Genomic DNA, 17,717 nt, shown 5'->3' with positions numbered 1-17,717 from the left:
AGTCGTGTGAAACCTGCAGAGGGCATGCAAGCGGCCCACTAATCTGGCCCAGTCCCTCTGGTTCTTGGAGTTCCAAGGGGGGGCCTACCTACCCAGGGAGACCAAAGGGCACCAGATAGAAAGTGCTCGGAATCAAGCCAAGAGCTGGGAGCTGGGCTACACCATCAGCCTCGTGCCAGCACACTCAAGCTCACCTGTCCAGCTCCCTTGCGTTCTCTGGGGCTCACAGAAGAGAAGCCACCCCTGTCTTGGGCAATGCCCTGCGTCTGGTTAAAGACTCTGGAGCCATTACGCCATTCATCTCGCTTGGGATCACCTGTTGACACTGACACTTCCGTAAGTGGAGGGGCCAGGGTCCTGCCCTGTCCCCAGCCCTTAAGGCAGCCCTGACCCACAGCAGGTGCTTAATAAATGCATGGCAAATCCCAGCTGTCCATGCACACACACCCTGCCCTCCCCCTTCACTCATACTATGTCCCATCCCCTCCAAACTGGTCTTAAGGACACTCTCCGGCCCTCCAGATCCCCTTCGAGGCCACACATGCCCCAGCTCCTCCAGCAAGCCCTCCCTGACGCACGCCCTGCTCTGAGTTGCGTGAGTTCAGCTCAGCTACCTGCTCATTTGTTCCCTCGCTGGAGAGCCGAGGGGTTCTGGGTGGGCCGGTCGCTGCAGGGCCAGCTACAGAGTCCAGGCGGCTTGTCTACGCCCCGACCCTCTGGCCGCGTCCCCTATTGCTCACCCTGCTGCCCCCATTTCTAAAGGGCTGCTGCCGCCCTTCCAAGCTCACTGCATGAGCCCAAAGCCCTCAGGAGAAGGATCGGTGGCTGTCCAACAAACAGCACCCCTCAAGGTCACCCGCCAGAGGGCCAGTCCTCACCCACGTGTGCCCACCACGTGCCTGGGGGGCACAGCTCCAGTCGGCCCGCACCGTCTCCCACCGATGACCACTCTGACCCTCATCTCCGTGCTGGGGTCACGCCACAGAACCTTGTAAGGAAGCCCAGATGGAAAAACCAGTCTAGAGAATTTAGGTAGAGGGGCCTGATACCCACAAAACGACCAAACATGACCTAGGTGAGAGCGGGAGGAGGCGCCATCCCCCTGAGTCCGAGGAACAGCGCAGCAGCGCCAGCACAGAGGGCTGGCGACGGCTGAGCGCCTCCTGTGTGCCACGCACGTCTCAGCACCTGCTACGCCCACTCTTGCTCAGAACTCCCAACGGCCGGAGCTGCAGGCAGACAGCCTACCGGGAGCACCGTCTTCTGCAGAAGACAAACTGAGTCCAAACAGAGAGACGAGGGCACCCCAGAGGGTCAGGGCAGCACGCGCACTTGAACTTTGGATGCTGCAACCATGCTCCCAACCATCAAGGTACTCCTAGTGTTTGCTTCTGAAGTCCGTTGTACTTGACTGTTCTCCAGAAAGAGAGCTGTCGGCTATAGGTTAATGAGACCCTGGCTCAGAGCTGCTAGGCCAGGAGGCAGCACGAGCTGTGCGCATCTGTCAAGGCGAAGACCCCACAGGGGGGCAGTCACTCTTCTCTGGGACCACCAGAACCCGGCTGCAGCTCGACAGTCCACTCCACTCAGGGCTATCCGCGGGATGCCCCCTCCACTCGCTGTCCCCTCCCCACCAGCTTCCCCCCACCCCCGGATGCGTCCAGATTGGCCCTGAGTGGGACCTTGGCCCACTGCCCCCGGGAGCTGGAGCCCGAGCCAGGAGCGCTCACAGCTGTCCCAACCACACCTCGGAGCCACAAACAAACACTGTTGCCTGGAAACCCCACCTCGCCCCAGCATCCCGGCGCGGAATCGTGGGACAAGAGCCACGAAGAGTTCTCTGGCCACCATCCTCTGCCCAACCCTTTCATTTCTCAGATGGGAAGACTGAGGCCCAAAGAGGGGATGAGTCTCGCTCAAGTTCAGTCAGTGAGTTGGGGACCAGGCTGGGACAGGACTGCCCAGTGTCATGCACAGACAGACGCTGGTGTCTCTCCAAGCGCCGTCTCTCGTGGCTGCTGCCATGGCCCCATGGGCACACGGGCTTGCTCAGGAGCCCTGCTGACAGTCCGGCCGAATCACGACTCTGCTTCTCACAGGCAGCAGACACACGGGGTAGTAAGCACCCGACGACCATTCCCACCCCTGGAATCAGTTGTTTGCTTTTGGGATGATACCCCAAGGAAATGACCCAGAAGATAAGGAGAAGCGTTTGTGGGAAGATATCCCAACAGCGCATGGATCCCCATGGAGAACTGGCAGTGGAGCACATGCCCTAAACAGAGAAGCCGCTTAGCAACCATGAGAGCCGAGCGCCCTGGAATGTTATTTTGCCCTTTCAATGAACAGCAAGTGACACGGGCCAGGATGAATCAAGGAAATGGGCAAATGAGGAATACAATACCAGGGACGAGGGGCAGAAAGAAGGAACACTAAGCCGGATCCTATCCAAGCATCTGCGTGCCCCGGGGGGAAGGGGGCGTGGACGCAGGTGGAAGGTTTCAAGTTTAATGATACTCAAGCACCTACAGTTGTCTTTCCTTTGGAACTCATTGACTCAGAGGAGAGAGGAGCCCAGAGAATTCTCTAGACCCTGCAGAGAGAGCAGTGGCCTGCCTGTCCTTAACCCAGAAGCCTGATGTATGTGGGTCAACATGTTCTCACGTCTGCGAGCAGGTCCCCATGTGTCTGCGTTTGTGTCTGCACACATGCCTGTGTCTGTCCGTGCGTCTGTGTGTCTGGTCTCTGTGGGCAAGTGTATGTGTCCAGGTCTGTCCATGTCTGTGTGTGTGTATGTGTGTGCGCGCGCGTGCACGTGTTAGGACCCAGCCCCAGGAGTGGGAAGGTCAGGATCTCAGTTTCCCCACCCCTTGGGCTTCTGTTTCCCCCTCTGTGCACCGGGCACGGCACTGCTCACCCCGGCCGCCTCCAAAAGGGCTGGCAGGAGAAGAGGGTCACCTACGTCCCAGTGGAAATGCGGGAGGCCTCCGAGACTCAAACACATCGTGCCTCTCAACCTGACCACATCACAGAGTCGCCAGAGAACCCGAAGAAGCGGGCAACCCTAACTGTAGCCAAGGCTGAAAGCCCCTCGCCAATGACACCCAGAGTCAGGAAAGACAGGCACCAGCCAACCACGGGACAGACGCCGGCCTCTCATCCCTGAGGAAGGAGGAAGGGGCCGTGGCAGGCCGGGAAGGGCTGAGTCCTGGAGGTCCGTGAACACTTATGACTCAGAAGACTCCATCCACAAACTTCCAGAATGGCCGCTTTGATGGAAGCTGAGCCTTGAGACCCCCCTGGAGAAGGAAGAAAGGAAGGACAGCCTCGGAGAGGGAGCAGACAGCAGCTCCTGCCCGCCGGCGCCGCCACGCTCCGCTCGGTGCGTATTTCCGGGAGGGCTTTTAAATCCTCATTTTCTGGCTGAATGGCTGTAGGACTAAGGGCAGCTGTGTGTCTGTGAGTAGACGGAGTTCCATTCTGTGCGGGAAGCTGTCTGCGCCGCAGGGAGGCCCAGAGAACCACGGGGACCCGGAGCCTGTGAGCCAAGTTCAAATGCAATCAAAGTCGGTGAGGTTACTCACCACAGCCAGCCGCAGCAACACCCCAGAGGCCCCTCAGCAGGTGGCTGAATAGACAAAAGGGGGTCTTTCCATACAAGGGAGTACCATTCAGCCACAAAATGGAAAGAAGTCCTGATCCACACTAGGATATGCTTGAATCCCCAAAACATACGTAGAGTGAAAAGAAGCAGACACAAAAAGCCATAGATTATATGATTTCATTTCTGGAATCTTCTGGAAACATCCAGAAGAGATCAGTCCGAAACCAGAAAGCAGATCAGGGGTTGCCAGGGGTTGCCAGGGGCTGAAGTGGGAGACAGGCAGGCACAGGAGGGGCTGCCACTGAGTGTGGGGTTTGCTGGGGGGTGGGTGCTGGAAATTGCTGGAAATGTCCTAAAAGCGGTTGTGGTGATGGTGACATGACTCTGAATATGCCGAAACCCAGAACTGTCCCACGGGGGATTGTATCTCATTAAAGCTTGTGTATTTAAAACAGTAGGTTAGAACAAAATGAGGTAAGAGATGTGATCATCTCTCAAATGTCAGAAACGATGCCTTAGTTTGTGAATAGCCATGGCCAAAAAGTGGTATCAGACGGTGCGATTTTCCCGCACTTGACCGTGTACAAAGCATCATTCATCCCTCACGGGCCCCCGTGAGCCTTATGTAAACAACATCCACTTTACAGGTGGAGAAATAAGCTAGGAGGAACTATCGGCCACCCGAGGCCACACGACCCCCCCGAACACCAGCCGGGATCCGCAGCCAGGTGTGACCACCTCCACGGCCTGAGCTCCTCACCCAGCCCCGCAATCCCCCAGAGGCCTACTTTCCTCCTCGCTTAGATAAACTCCCAGAGTCCCGTAAGTCTCAGGGGAAAGCTGGAAGCCAGTGAGAAGTGGAGAGGGCAAGGGAGAAGGAACAGAACGCAGGATTGCAAAAGCAGCTCCTACAAATTTATGGCTCCCGGCTGATCTATTAACACATCACAACCAGGAGGGGTGAACAAATGGGTATACTGTGGATCATTTCAGTAACAAGCCATAAATAACAAGCCCCGCCGGCCGCCACCCACCCGAGGAGCTCGCGCCAGGCCCTCTGGGAAGAGACGGAGGCTCCCCGGTCTCCCAGGCCAAGACGTGCCGCTGCGGGGACACCGATGGGGCACACGGGAGGAGGCGCTCAGACCCAGCCCAGGCACAAGACCTCAGCCACAGTCAGGGGTGCAGGCTTCGAGGTTTGGAAGGGCTCACCAAACAGATGTTCTGAGATGCATAGAAGCACGTGTGGGCGTTCGCGGGGGAGTTGGGGGGGGCGGCGAGAACTCCTGGGTCTGGAACTTCTCAAAGTCCTTGCCAGGACTGATGTCACTAGTCAGAGCTCCCCCCCCCACCACCCCCTCCTGCCGCCCTGGGCCCAAAACTCAAGGGCCTCAGGAGTTTCGAGGCCTTCTTGTCTGGAACCGCCATCCCCCGCAGCCCTGCCTGTTGGGGGGTGGAGTGCGCGGCCTCTCCCAGGGCAGGCGGGAAGCTGAGTCAGAAAGCCCAGCCACCAGACACCTGGCCTGCAGAGCAGGCGAGGACATAGAATGTGACAGTCGGGACCCTGTACCAACGGCGGCGACCACAAGTGGCTCACCGCACGTCGCTGAGCCTCAGTGGGCCCGAGAGAAGGGCTGCCATGCAGATTAATGGAGTTTCTGCCTGCAGCATCCAAGGGCCAGGGCCCGAAGTGCTGGGCATCCGTGACTCCAGACCGGTCTCTGTCTTTCTCTTGGAGGGGTCTCTGCTCTCTCAGGGGTCCCCTGAGAGGCTTCCGGGGCCCAGGGACTGAAGTACTATGTGTGGGAGGCCTGAGGGGCTCAGTCGGGAAGCGTCTGCCTTTGGCTCAGGTCAGGATCCCAGGGTTTGGGGATTGAGCCCCCACTGGGTTCCCAGCTCAGCCGTGGGGGGTCTGCTTGCCCCTCTGCCCCTCCCCTCACTTACACTCTCTCTCTCTCAAATTAATAAAATCTTTTTAAAAAGTGCTATGTGTGTGGGGCACCTGGGTGGCTCAGTGGGTTAAAGCCTCTGCTTTCGGCTCAGGTCATTGATTCCAGGGTCCTGGGATCGAGCCCCACATCGGGCTCTTTGCTCAGTGGGGAGCCTGCTTCCTCCTCTCTCTCTCTGCCTGCCTCTGCCTACTTGTGATCTCTGTCTTTCAAATAAATAATTTAAAAAAAAAAAGTGCTATGTGTGAACTTGAATACACATCCCCCTGGGAGTGTCCACAGGGTCCCACCAACTGGCTGGGTCACTGGCCACCTTGAGGCCAGTTTCCTTAGACCCCAAACTCCGCCCATTTCCCAGGCCCAGGGGCACGTGGTCCAGGTTACCTGTCTGTGACGGATGGCACAGGGAGGAAGTCCTTGGTCCAGGTGACCAGTGGAGGTGGGGAACCCTGGGCCTCACAGTCCAGGGTCACCTCCTCACCGGCCTTGGCCGTGACTCTCAGGGGCTCTTCGGCATCATGTGAGCCATTCACACGGATCCTGGGCTCAGCTGTTGGTAGAAGCACGCAGGGACTGTGAGCCGGACAGGAAGTCATTGCACAGGGGCCCAGGGGGGACCAGGACAGCTGCCCCCAGGAAGCAGAGAGGACACTGCCACCCTGGGAAGTGCAGAGACTGGGTGGGCTCTGCCATCAGGGAAGAGCGCATGTTTGGGGGAGGCCTCAGACCCAATGGTTTCTCCCCCCAAGTCCTGGCCTCTACCTCTTCACGGTCACCCTCCCTCTGGAAGCTCGGCTGGCCTTGGTGACCCTGATCAGGTCCCTCCTGCTCCAACGTCTGCTACCCGCTAGCTGGTTGGAATGTTCCCTGGAGACATTCCAGATGGTTCTATCCTTATCTTCTCAGTCTCCCTTCTCCCCTGGGATCATCCCAATTATTCTCAGGCTATCAACCACCAGAAGACACACATGTCCCCTGGCCTCCTCAAACCCTCCCTGGGGGTTTGTAACAACCCATGCCCATCAAGGCTTTCTCCTATCAAGCTTGAGGCTCCTGATGATGGAGATTCCCTGCACCCCTCTGTCTTTATGCCCCACCCTCACACTCCTAGCCAGGTGCTCGCACACGGACGGCACTGGTAGGTGTCTAAGCAACGATAATTAAGCGAACCAGCTGGAGATATCAAGACCCATGTACCCCTCACACATCCCTCGCACATGAGAGAGAGAAAATCTCCATTCTAAGAAAAAAAATTTTTTTTTTACCTTATGAAAATATTGGCTCTAGGAGTGTATCTAGAAAAACTGGGCTGTGCATTTGCTCATTCATTCCAGCCAGGTCCTGAGTACCCGGCTCTGCATGAATGCTGGCCAGAAGCCGCAAAGGAGACAGATCGTGCCCCTGTCCTCCCAGTGTTAGGGCCCAGAGGGAACACGGGTACCAAACAGCCCAATACGTGATTCATGATTTAACCAGAGTTGTGAAGTGTCTCACGAAAGGGAGATTCTAGAGAATTGACAGCAAAGTGACTTGGAGTCAGAGAGCCTACATCTGACCAATGGAAGAAGTCAGCTGGGCCAAGAGGGGGTAGGGAATTCCAAACAGAGGAACCTGCATGTCCCAAGGCTCTGAGGCAGGGGGCACCATTTAAGAAACTGAAAGGAGCAAAGGGTCTGGGGTACAGAGGCTTGGAGAGAGAGGTGGGCAAGGGGGCCACCAAGGTGAAAGGGCTCCAGTTGAGGGCCTGTGGGTTTCCCAGCCTTGTTAGAGTGACGGTTTCCCGCCGTCTGCTTACAAAGGGTAGAGTTGGGACCCCTTTAAGGGTATGCCCACACTACTGAGGACTGGAGGAGGACATCTGTAGTCTGTGTACCTTTCAGATAGGCAGAATTTAGAGGCAGGATTGACAGAGGACAGGGAAGATACAGGTAAGGTCAGATTGTCCATGCCCCTGCCTCCACGACTGCCAAGCCCTTCTCCCGAGACATGGGGAGCCATCACTCACTGTTCACAGAAAGCCTCATCTCCTGGCTTGAGAAGCCCACAGCATTGGTGGCTGTGCAGACATAGGCCCCGGCATCCTGGGGAGATGGCCGGACGATGAGCAGGGTGCCATCCTTGCTCACGTTGTAGTGGAGACCCCCAGAATTCAGCACATTGGTTTCCTATGGTAGAGTCGCAGGGGACATCAGAAAAGCCCACACCCCATGGGGATTTGCATCATTCTCCTTCCCATGATGCACTGGGCCTGTCTCTGGTTACCCTCATGCTAACAGGCTCCTCTTACCTTGGTCCAAGTGATGGTGGGCGTGGGGACTCCTGAGGCCACACAGGGGAGGGAGGCTGGAACCCCTTCATTGGTGACATGGTGGGTGGCAGTGGGCTGGATCCGAGGTGGCACTTTCAAAAACAAACCGATTTTATAAACCAAGGTTCTGAGCAGCATTATCCACAGTAGCCAAAAGGTGGAAACAACCCAATTATCCATCAATGGGCTGACAGATAAAGGCAATGGGGCATGCAGAGGTCAACTATTATTCAGCTTTAAAAAAGGAATCAAGCCCGATGCGTACTATAAGAAGAATGCACCCTGAACACAGTATGCTAAGTGAACCTAGCCAGACACCGCACAAATACTGTATGCTCCCACTCACATGAGGTCCCTGGGACAGGGAAAGTCAGAGACAGAAGGGAGAATGGCGGTTGCCAGGGGCTGCGGGAGGAGAAACGGCGACCTACGGTTCAATGGGAACAGAGCTACAATTTGGGAGGAGTAGAAGGTTCTGGAGCTGGACGGGGGTGGTTGTATAGCACTGTGAATGTGCTTCATGCCCCTGAACTGAGGGTATAAAGTGGGCAAAATGGTATTTGCCACAATTTTTAAAAAACTACTTCAATGAAAGAATACAGTGGCAAGGATCTCATTGACAGCCACACTTTTGTAGACGAACGGAGGGCAGCCATGCCTGGGAACCAGCTGTGCCGTTTCTATGCTCTGGGACTTCGGATAAAACCACTTAATCTTTTGGTACCGGATTCCTTCATCAGCAAAAAAGCTCCTTAAACCCAATTCCCTGCCTACTCTCCAGGGATGGACAGATGAGAAATGGCAGCAAAGAGTTTTCACAGAACACAGTGAACTTGAAAACAAGTGCCAAATCCATTCTTAGCACCACCCAGATTTGCGGGGGAGGAGAAACCGGGTGTGGACCAGTCGGGAGATGCCGAGGGCTCTGCCAGTAATGCTGAGACCTGTTAGGGAGGAAAATGCCCTTCTGGATTGTCTCAGGGGGCCAAAGCCTGCCAAGTCGATTATTAACATTGAATGGAAATGAAGCGAGCCAAGAGCCAGCGCGGGCCCCGCGGGCGAGAGGTAGCCTCTGCTGGTCCCAAGATCCTGCTGAGGGACACGCCTGTCTGAGCTGTCAGTTCAGAACGGGGAGTCTTTTGAACCTCGTGTCTTGAGTCCTTATGATATTTAAGTGAAACATACACAGACCCTGGCAGGATGTATATATTATATAAAGATCATTTATATACAATGTAAACACAGCTATATATAATTTCAGTTACACGTAACTCATTACATATGTAGTGTGTGTATATGCACATGTGCAAGCTCACATGGGTATAAAGTGTGAGAGATACACACCAACATGTAAAATTATCTGGTTCTCCTTAGCTTCTGGCATTATGGGAGTCTTGTCTTTTACTTGTCACACCTCAGATTTTCCTCCAGTGAAAATGTACTCTTTGTGCTTTTTTTTTTTTTTTTAAAGTATTGAAGATCAAGTTCTCCCCATGCCGCTTCCCCATCCCATCACACCCCGCACCCTTCCCCCACCCGGGGACTCACCCTGGACAACGAGGTCCACGTCCCTGTGCTGAGAGCCAGCCGTGTTGGTGACCACACAGCTGTACCTCCCCGCGTCCTCCTGCAGCGCCCGGTCAAGGTGAAGGCTGCCGTCTGCTCGGACGGAATGCCGGCTGCCGGGTGGGAGCTGGTAAGGGGGGAGGAAGCCCCAGTCTGAACTGCGGCCCAACACCGAGCCAGCTGAGAGAGTGTTCTAGAAGCCACACTGCCTCCCCTCCTGGGCCGGTGGGGAGCAGGCTGGACTGACAGGCTAGTGGTTTGGAGCACCCCCACCCCTTCCCTGAGACTCCTCTACCCCTGCAGAGACTTAGGGCTATGGGTCATCTTGAACCCAGTCTCCCACGGCCAGCTGGACTAGGACAAGTTGCCTGACCCCCGTGGGCCAATGGGAGCCTCTCCCAAGAGTGCAGGGTTGGGGCCAGAGCCTTTCTTGCGCAGGGGCTGGGGCTCCAAGGCCCTTCCACTCCAAGGTTACAGAGAGGAGGGACAAAGTCCCGGTGAGAACAGAGCCACATGGAGTAGGACAGAGCTGCCACCACACCAGATGTGGTCCCAGAGAGAGAAGCAGAGACAGCAGCTCCTGGTGGCTGCCCAGATGTGTCCCCATGGGGACTAGGGTAGGGCAGGGAGTGTTGGTCCGGAATGGGGCCTGGGGTAACCTCTGAGAAGATGGAAGGTCAGCCCATCTTTGGGGAGGGGGTTCGGCCTTCTTGACCCTGTCCCAGAGGTCCAGCCTCACACCCTGCCCTCAGGTTCTAGAAGCTGCTCCTGAGCCATCTCGGGGCCAGGCCTTTATGGGCTGAGCAAGCCTGAGGGGGTTTCTGCCCAGCATCCTTACTGAAACAGACTCCGCATCTCCAGCCACTCCCCGTCCTGGCCTCGACAAGGCCCAGGGCCACCCCTTTCGCTCTGCCCCTCGGATCCTCGTCGGGAGGGCTCCTCACCGCCACAGCCCACACCCCCAAGCAGGGGCCTCCTCAGGGTCATGGGCAACCACGCAGGCTGCAGGGGGAGTCAGTAGCATGATGGGCCTCTGCAAAGCTCTCAGAATCGGGGGGTGGTGAAAGCACTGTCTCTGTGCCCCCCAACTTTCTGCTCCCTAGCCTCAGCACTGATGGAGCCCGAGGTCCTTCCGTAGCTCTCCGGCGGGGACCAGCAGCCACATGATCCTCAGCAGGACTTGAGAGGGCGACAGAGGCTTTCAGCGCACTTGTCAGAGAGTTTCTGGAAGGACGCAGGAAAGAGGGAGGAAGAAAGAGCACAGTCCTAAGCAAGCGAAGAGCGAAGCGGAGGTCAAGGGTTACACAGCAGCCTCTCCGTGCCCCGGCACTAGGGCCACTGCGCCCAAAGAGCCAGCACTCACGGGCAGGCCGGCCCTGAGCCAGCGCCTCTCCGGGAAGGGCCTCCCAGCCAGGATGATACAGGGCAGGGACACCGGCTGTCTCTCCAGCACCCGGACAGTAGAGGCGCTGCTGGCGATCTGCGGGGGGACTGTGGGGACAGGAGATGGTAGGGGTCACCCAGATTCCCACGGGTGGTCATCTGGGGGACAGAGGCCCCACAGCCCCCCCACTCCTCCCCAGGGAACCAGTGGGAGCATCAGGATAAGGGATCCTCAAGTCCAAGGTGCACTTTCTGGGGCATGCCGCACAGGAAGGAGGGGTCCAGAGGCTCCTCTTGGAGAACTGGGCAGGGACACATCTGTTCCAGAGGGTGGACAGCCATAGGGGGGGCCTCCCCAGGGGCCCCGATCTCCCCCCAAACCCTCCTCCCCTAGCTCCACCAGCGAACCATGTCCAGTCACGACGAGCTGGGCCTCTGCCCGGACCTTCCCAAACATATTTTGAGCTTCGCAGACATACTGGGCCTGGTCTTCGGGGACCACACCTGAGGGGCAGAAAGGGACAGGCTTGACTGCCCAGGCACACCTCTACTCCAGCCCCCTCAAGGGGCAGGAAGCCCTCAGCAGAGCCCAGCCCTGCAGAGGGGAGGTAGGAGGGCTGGGAGAAGCAGCCAGGCCTTGGAAGGGCAGGAATGGGGCCCGTCTGTGAATCCCTGTGCCTTGTGGTGTGAGGGATGGGGTCCCCGATGCAGACACAGTGGCCGGCATCCGGCCCGGCCCGGCCCCGGGCAAGTGATCCTAGTAGTGACAATGGTGGCCGTGACAATTGTTAAAGCACAGAACACTTTACCTGTGTCAGGAACCATGCTGGGCACTTCCTGTGTAAGACCCACATAGCAACCCCTCTGGGCAGCCTTTCAGGAAACGCAAGTGGCAGCTTCTGTCCTTACCACTGCCTCAGGTTCAGACTAGCAGAAAGACTTGCCCGGGGTCAGCCAGCCAAAATATGACCTCGCGACCACCTTACCCATGGTCATTGCCAGGGTCAAGGCTCTGCTCCGAGCCCCCCAGCCTGGGGGCCGAGACTATCAGACACCATCCTGCCTTCCCTGGCCACCCACCTCCAGCCCCAGTGTCTTACTCTCAAAGAACAGCACTCCCGAATCGGGCTGCCCGGTCCTGCTGCCCCGCCCGGGCCCCAGTGGCTGGCCATCTCCACGGCGCCAGGTGACCTTTGGGGGCGGGCGGCCTGAGGCCCGGCACGCCAGGAGGGCGCTCTTCCCCAGCTCCACAGTGACGTCCCGGGGCAGCTCCGTCAGCCGGGGCGCATCTGCAGGGAGAGGACTGGTCAGCCATGCCTGGGGGCTGAACTCTAACCCTAACCCGCCGCCCGCCTCCCCTCCCATGGTTGGGAGCTTCCATTTCTCCCAACCTCACCCTGTGAACCTGAGGCTGAATCACACCCAGGGCTCCAGAGCCAACCTGAGCTTGGCTTGGTCCAGCCCTGGAGAGCTCTTGGGGATCAGGCAGAGGGAGCGGCCTTTGGCGGGAAGAAGTTGCCGCCACGCCTCATACCCCCGCATGGGGTCACAGGGGCCTCGCCATGCAGGCGGAGGCAACAGGCCAGCTTTTAGCAGCAACACCTCCCGGGAAGCCCACCTCTGAGGGGCAGCAAGTCAAGCTCCAGCCACAGGAGCCCCACCACCTCGGAGACCCTCCACCCCCCCTCGGCCACCTCCACCTTCCTCTTGTAGATGTCCTGAACTTGGGCGACCATTCCCGGACCCCCAAGAGCCGAATCCGTGGAGAGATGAATGGCCACCTTCTCTCTCCTCTCTACGTCTCTGCTGATCTTTTCGTAAGGAGTATATAAAACTCCACCACAAAACGAAAACAGGCTTACAATAAATGAGGTGGCCTTACACCTGATGGTCCAAACAGGACACTGGAGCATGACCAGGGCTGTCTTAATCATAGCACCAGGACAAACGTCCCAGACAAGAATGGCCCTGCTCACAGGAATCAAACAAAACTCTAGTAACACACAAATATATTTCCCCCCATTTTTCCTCCACACACCCCAAACCTCATGCCCTTCCCCAGAGTCACCACTGTTCACAGTTCACAGTGTTTCTTCTAAGCCCTGTCTTATATTTATAATCAGGAGAAAATAAGTTGTTTCCCAAAATAGGAATTCATGATCCTGGCAGGCCAGGAGCCAGGCCAATTCCAGATAGATCCAGGCCTTGTCCCCACAGCGTATAGGCACAGTTCTCAGGTCCCTGTCCCCAGATCTGCGACCAGGAAGGTCCCCTAGCCTTTTCTTAACCCCATGGCATCCAACACCATGGAAAACCCTCCACCCTTTTATTCTGTCCGCCTCCCTCCAGACATCTCCCTTGTCCATCCAAATCATGACGTCAAATTTCCCTCCTGGCCTGGGGATTAGGGATGTTCCAAGGAGAAATAAACACAACTTGGAAAATTACTGCAAGGAAGACCCAACAGTCTCGGAGCCGGCCTCACACGCCACCCGCACGCCTGTCTTTGTTGGTGGTACCTCGCATCTGCCGCAGCCCAGGATCCCGGAAAGCCTCTGTTCCGGGCTCACCTCAGTCAGGATCATTGGTCCTGCAGAGCCCTGGCCCCAGGAGGCGTGGCTCTGCCATCCCCCCTTGCTGGGGAGATACCCCCAGAGTCTGCCTTTACCCACTCCGTCCAGCCAGACCTGCTTCTTGACCCGCCCCTCCTTAGCCCCCAAACAGCCCAGCTTTGTCTCCAGGCTCTGGGACACCACAAAGCGCACACTCTTCCCCTTTCTCCTCCCAGTCCTGAACGCCGGCCTCTAACAGGGACAGCTGGCCTCTAACAGCAAATAACCCGTACAGAGGGCAGATTCTGGAATGCCTACTGAGGGACAGGCATGGTGATGGAGCTTTCAGAAACACAGTTTCATCAACCCCATTTTAAAGATGAGGAAACTGAGGTTCAGAGAGATCAGGAGTCTGCCCAAGGGCACAGCTCCAAGTCAACAGCGGAGATGGGCTCCAAGCTTGGGTCTGGCTACTGCTAAGGCCCAGGCTCTCACCCACCGCACCCCAGTGTCCCCCTGCGTCCTCGGGAGCAACTTGGCTGCTGTTTCAGCCAGAGCCACACCCACCCCTCCTGTCCTCTCTTTGGGGTGGATTCCAAAGCAGCCAGATCCCAGACTCAGATTGATCCCACCCAGAAAACGCCAGCCTCCAGCACAGCCATTCCCTCCTGTCCCAGTCCTCACTGGAGCCCCCAAATAAGGCAGAGCCCCAGAATCCTCATATGCTAGAGCTGAAGGTCCTGTGGTCCCCTCATTTGCAGACGGGGGAAACTGAGGCTGGGGGCAGAGGCAGGGCCGACCCTGAGTCCTGCAGCGTGTCCGTGGGGACTGGGTTCCCAACCCGGCGCCCTTCCCAGAGACTCATCAGTGGGTCAGCCATCCCTGCCTTCAAGTCCCTCCTCACAGACTTCCAGGGGAGCCCTGCAGCACCCCAGCAAGGGACCACAAACTGGCCCTGCATTGAGGGAATGTCAGGATGTCTGTGACGGGGGGAACGGTCTCCACATCCCCCTCCTGGGACGGTTCCTGCCACTGGGCCGGGGCCGCCAGCACTGGGGCACACTCCCTTGGGCCTCTTCGTCTCAGACAACTATCGACAGTTCTAGTCTACAGCCGCACTGACATAAAGGCGAACATGATCCAGGCCGGATTCCTTGTCATCTACTTGTTGTCATCCATCCGTTTCCTTCTGATTTTTTAAAAGAAATGAAAATCAGAGCCTTGTCCCTGGGCTCTGGCCCCATCCCAGGTCCTGGGTCCATGCCTGCTGTGCCTGATGGAAAAGCCAGAGCTGCTTCTCTCCTGTTCCCCCAGGCTGGCCAGGGGGGGCCCTATGCTCCCCCAAACACAAGCTCTTACCCCCTGCTCATCTACCCGGCAACCTAGGGCTCCCAGGCCGGGAACAGAAGGCAGCGGCGGCAAGGAGGAAACACAGGGAGGAACGAGCATCCTCTCTTTCGAGGGAGAACCCAGCAGGTGCAGATAAGTTCGCTCAGAGCAGGGAAGGAACAGAAAGGGAACAGAAAGGGCGCTGAAATTGGGGAAGGCGTGCCTGCTGGGAGCCCGGTCTTCAGCCATGTGATGAATCCGCCTGTCTCCCCAGGCCCGGGGCAGCCGGCGTGTTGAGCATCTGCTCCATTCAAGCCCCGAGCGACGCCCGTTCTCTCATTAAATCTCTCAAGGACCCTATGAGCAAAGCTCTACTGCTATCCTCCCTTTGCACAGATACGGAAAGGAAGGCTCAGGGAGGCCGATACCTTGGCCGAAGAAGCAGGGGGGTCTGGGGGTCATCGATGCAGGAATCGAGTCTACCAGAAGCCGGACCCACAGGGGATGGGGGCCACCAACACGGGCACTCGCCGCCCTCCTTCCCAAACACGGCCAGGAAGCCGGTTCCCAGCTCAGCAGCAGGAGGTGGGCACAGCGCCCAGCCGTTCCCCGCCCTGGAAGGCTCTGCCCGCCTGGTTAGGAAGGCCGGGCCACAGCTGCCATCCAGATGGGCAGGAAATTCGATTTCCCACCGCCGCTGCCAGGCCAACTCTCCCAGACACGCTGGTGCTGGGCCACAGTCCATTCCTTCCCTGACCTCAAGCCGAAGGCCACCTGTAGCCAAGAAGCCCGCCTCTGGGGTACCAGACGTCTCCTCCTCTGACCCAGGGAACCGGCCCTAAGGTCCTTCGCCAACAGGTGAAGGCCAGGACCAGGTGGGCTTGTCAGGCTGGGACCCAAAGAAATAAGGCACCGCTGAAAAGAAATCAGACACGGAGCAGAGGATGCCTGCCTGTGACAAAGCCAAGAACAGCCCTGCCTGGAGAGCCTTCTCCGTTCACCCAGAACCGACTATTAACAATGACAGCGGCGTGGATCAGAACCCGCCGCCCCAGGCCTGTCTCACCTCACACACGTATAACGTCCCAGAGAGTTCGCCGACCAGGAACCCGAGCCCCAGGGTGGGGAAGCAACGTCTGAGCTCCCCCTGCCGCTGAGCATAGGGGATGCCCTCCAGGGGCCAAAGGCCTGGGCCCTGGGTTCGGATCTCAGCTCTGCCACTCACCAGCTGTGTGACCTTGGACGAGTTCCTTAAGCTCTCTGTGCTTTCCCCCGTCCCTACAGGAGGTAATGACCGAACCCGCCTCAAAGAGTTGTGAGGTTCACGTGCTAGTGCACAAGACAGGCGTAGAGCCGGCCCTGGCAGTGGCAAATTTCACAGAAATCCTGGCTTCCGTGTTTCTTGCTATCAGGCCCTAAGCCCGTGGCTTTCCCCACCCACCCCGCCCCACCCGAGAGGGAGCCACACAGCACACCCTCTACAGGGAACACTGAAGCACATCACTCTCCCTAAAACTCTCTAAAAATTCCCTAAAAACTCTCCTGACCCCCGCAGGAGAAAGCCTAAACTGTGCTGGTGTCCTGAGGCGAGCACGACCCAGAGCAGTCAGCAGCCCCCGGGCGCCCCTCGGCCCCAGCTCGGTCCTACTCCCCGGCTCGCTTCTCTTGCCGCAGGAGGTCTGCTCCTGCCACTCCGCTTGCCTCGAACACGGCTCCCCAGCTCATCACCTGCCTGACGGCTTCTGGGTTCATCTCGGACATCACCTCCTCCAAGAAGCCTTCCCAGCCTGCAGTGTCGTTTGGACCCCTTCTCTGGGTACCCACAGCTCTCCACAGATGCCACCTGCAAACGCTCCCGATCCTGAGATCCCACTTGTCCATTTGCTGTCTCTCTCCTTGACACCAAGAGCAACACAAAAGCAGATGCTGAGTAGTGCCATTGTGTCCCTAGCGCAGGGTCTGGCCCCCTGGGGACCATGTGCTGGAGGAAGGAGGGACGGAACAAAACAGAGGCTAAGGGTACTCCAAGCCTGGGGGATCCAACCCTGACTTGGTGCCAGTGTCCTCAGGGCCCAAACCTGCTCCTCACAGGGCCCCCCACCGTCCTTGGGGAGCCCCTTGGCCATCCCACCCAGCCAAGACCAGCACCCTGCTATTTCTCTGTGCTTTCCCGGGACTCCCTGCATCTGCCTCCCCACCGTGGCCACAGCAAGCCCCTCAGAGCCCGGTTCGCGCTGGCCCAGCATGCCCAGGAGCTGTGTCTACAACTCCGAGCCATCCCCACGGAACTCGTGCAGGCCCGGAATGCAGATGTCAAGGCCGTGCGTTGCTGCAGAAGAACCCAGACTCCTCATCTGTAAAATGGGGATAATCACCCCTCTGCTTATTAAGCACCCAAGATGGGCCAAACCCTGTGCTAAGCATTATTTGCCCATGATCAGCTCCATTTTACAGATAGGGAAACTGAGAGTCAGTGACTCAACCAAAGCACACAGATGGCAAGTGATGGAGACAAGACGGGAACTCGGGCCTCGGGGAGGACAATGCTGGTCTCTGTGGCAGGCAGCCCCCAAGGACCCCAGCCTCCTGGTACACACACACTTGAGTAGCCCCTCCCACCCATCGTGTGGCAGGGTTGGTCTCTGTGACCAACAGAATATGGCAGAAGTGAGTGTCTGTCCCTTCTAGGACGGGCTGGATATAATGACTGCAGCTTCCTTGTGGGATTCTCTCCCTCCCCTCCCCCCACTTTTCACCCCCCTCTCTCCTTCTCCCTCTCTCTTTCTCTCTTTTCTCTCTCCCTCTCGGTCAGTCTCTCTCTCTCTCTTAGCTCCCTTGCTTGTGGGAATCCATGTCAGGAGAAGCCTTCTAGAGACACGCACATGGTGGATGCACAGAGGCATCCCGCCAGCCGCCGCGGGAGTGAATCCAGACCGGCTCCTCCAGCCCCAGTCAAGCCTTCGGATGACGTGTGCCCCGCTAAGCATCCCCTGCAATCTCATGACAGCCTCCGAGCCTCCGCCACC

At 57.8% G+C, this 17,717-nt stretch overlaps 1 protein-coding gene across 1 annotated transcript in view; it reads right to left on the bottom strand.

The window, feature by feature from the left end:
* The window catches only part of HMCN2 (hemicentin 2), a 140,463-nt gene that overhangs the window by 79,531 nt on the left and 43,215 nt on the right, over nt 1-17,717 (bottom strand). The window contains exons 16-22 of the mRNA XM_082695922.1: nt 11,911-12,099; nt 11,219-11,314; nt 10,791-10,918; nt 9,410-9,554; nt 7,841-7,953; nt 7,559-7,718; nt 5,938-6,103 (exon numbers count right to left, since the gene is read on the bottom strand). Coding sequence (XP_082552048.1) covers nt 5,938-6,103; nt 7,559-7,718; nt 7,841-7,953; nt 9,410-9,554; nt 10,791-10,918; nt 11,219-11,314; nt 11,911-12,099 — 997 coding nt within the window. The remainder of the gene's footprint in view (nt 1-5,937; nt 6,104-7,558; nt 7,719-7,840; nt 7,954-9,409; nt 9,555-10,790; nt 10,919-11,218; nt 11,315-11,910; nt 12,100-17,717) is intronic.

The sequence above is a fragment of the Mustela nivalis genome, assembly GCF_964662115.1.
Source record: "Mustela nivalis genome assembly, chromosome: 13".
In the NCBI taxonomy this organism is placed as follows: Eukaryota; Metazoa; Chordata; class Mammalia; order Carnivora; family Mustelidae; genus Mustela; species Mustela nivalis.
The sequence above is the reverse complement of the archived record's forward strand: the minus strand, read 5'-3'. Positions and strand labels throughout refer to the sequence as shown.